Here is a 2,145-nt window from a genome sequence, read left to right as displayed (position 1 = left end):
TGGGATTTATTATTAATTTTGCAAAGTCTGAGCTACAACCTGCACGAAGACGGAAATATCTTGGTTTCATTTTCGATTCTGAGTCCCAATCAATCTCGATTCCAGATTCTCGTCGGATTAAATTATGTTCTCTGGTTTCAGATTTTTTAAAAAAGACTTGCTGTTCAATCAAAGAATTCGCAAGTTTGATTGGTTCTCTCGTTTCCGTTTGCCCAGCGGTGAAATATGGTTTGCTTTATACCAAAGCTTTTGAGAGACAAAAGTTCCTTGCCCTTGAAAAATCGAATGGTAATTATAAAGCTAAAATGATTATTTCTTCGGAGCTTGAGGAGGACTTTCGATGGTGGTACAATACCTTGATCAACCCGAATCAATCAAATTGTATTCTATCGGGCCGTTTTGCATGTGAAATTTTTTCTGATGCCTCTCTCACCGGCTGGGGTGCATCCTCTTCTTTAGACCGTACTCATGGCTGGTGGTCTTATGAAGATAAAGCTCTTCACATTAATGTTTTAGAGCTCAAGGCCGCGTTTTATGCGCTGAAATGTTTTGCTTCTGATAGGCACGACTGTGAGATTTTGCTACGTATTGATAATACCACGGCAATAGCTTATATTAATCGTTTTGGTTCGATTAAATATCCTTCTTTGTCAATTTTTTCTAAGGCCATTTGGCAATGGTGCGAAGTTAGAAATATTTGGTTGTTCGCTTCCTATATCGCCTCCGCTGAGAATGTTATTGCGGACGAGGAATCTCGTCGTTTAGATTCAGACACTGAATGGTCCTTGTCCAGTGAGGCCTTCCAGTTAATTGATTTTGTTTTTGGACCGTTTGACCTTGATCTTTTTGCTTCTAATATAAATGCGAAATGTGATAGGTTTGTCTCCTGGATCCCGGATCCAGAGTCTTTTGTGATTGATGCTTTTACTCTTGACTGGGGTGAATTTTATTTTTACGCTTTTCCCCCCTTTATTCTTCTACCTAGAGTTTTGCGAAAGATTATTAATGATGAAGCGGTAGGGATTGTGATCGTGCCATGGTGGCCATCGCAATCCTGGTTTCCGCTCTTTAAGCGACTCTTAACCTCTTCTCCGATCATTTTGGACCCAGCGGATGACCTTTTATCTTCTCCTTTTAGGAAACGCCATCCAGCTGCCAAGTCTCTTTCCCTGGGAGTAGGGAGATTATCCGGCAAGCTTTTGAAGCCAGAGGTGTCCCAAAATCCGCCATTGACACCATCCTAGCATCCCTTGCGCCATCTACAATCCGTCAATATTCAAGTCCTTTGCGTTCCTGGTGGGAATTTTGTCAACAACATCATTGCCCGCTGTTTGCCCCGGAAACCAAGGACGTGCTTCAATTTCTTGCGGATTTTTCACATTCGCTTGGTTCATACTCCTCGTTGAACTCTGCCAGGTCAGCGGTTTCTTTGATTTCTGCTAATTCAATTGGAGATGAGCCTCTTATAAAACGTTTTTGTAAGGGCGTCAGTGTCTTAAAACCATCACGTCCACGTTATGATTTTATATGGGACCCCTCTCCAGTAGTGAAAAAACTTGCTACTCTTTTTCCCCATGAATCTCTTTCTTTTGAAGTTCTTACTAAGAAATTTGTTTTATTGTTAGCTTTAGCCTCTGGACAGCGTTGTCAAACCTTGGCAGCTATTCGCGTTTCGCAAATTTCGTTTACTGCAGAGAGGGTTCTCATTCGGATTCCAGACCGTATTAAAACTTCAGCTCCGGGTCGCCCACAACCCCTGTTGTCTTTTCCTTGTTTTGAAGGGCATAATAGTTTATGTATTATGACCCTTCTTTCTCATTTTTTGTCTCGGTCTCGAGAATTTCGTCCGCCTTCTTGTGACTCTCTTTTTATAGCACTCAAAAGTCCACATATGGCTGTTGGTGCCCAAACGATTAGTCGTTGGCTAAAAGCCGCTCTTTTAGATTATGGAGTTAGTGACATTTTTTCTGCTCATAGCACCCGACATGCGTCGACTTCGCTTGCAGCTCGAAAAGGGGTGTCTGTGGAGCTTATTAAGCGTGCGGCCGGTTGGACCGGCGAATCTCGCGTTTTGCTGATTTTATAACAGACAAGTTTTAGATATAGACGCGTTCGCCAATGCGGTTTTATCTGCATAAAGTTTAA

The 2,145-nt window shown here is 42.1% G+C and overlaps 1 protein-coding gene across 1 annotated transcript; it reads left to right on the top strand.

Annotated features, from left to right (window-relative positions):
* Window positions 1-305: 305 nt before the first annotated feature.
* On the top strand, window positions 306-1,244 carry LOC105448593. Its single transcript, XM_011687259.1, has one exon. The coding sequence runs from the start codon at window positions 306-308 to the stop codon at window positions 1,242-1,244; it is 939 nt and encodes a 312-aa protein (XP_011685561.1).
* The last annotated feature ends 901 nt before the right edge of the window (window positions 1,245-2,145 follow it).

The sequence above is a fragment of the Wasmannia auropunctata genome, unplaced genomic scaffold, assembly GCF_000956235.1.
Source record: "Wasmannia auropunctata unplaced genomic scaffold, wasmannia.A_1.0 LD336116.1, whole genome shotgun sequence".
Classification (NCBI taxonomy): domain Eukaryota; kingdom Metazoa; phylum Arthropoda; class Insecta; order Hymenoptera; family Formicidae; genus Wasmannia; species Wasmannia auropunctata.
This window is presented reverse-complemented; position numbering and strand designations above follow the sequence as displayed.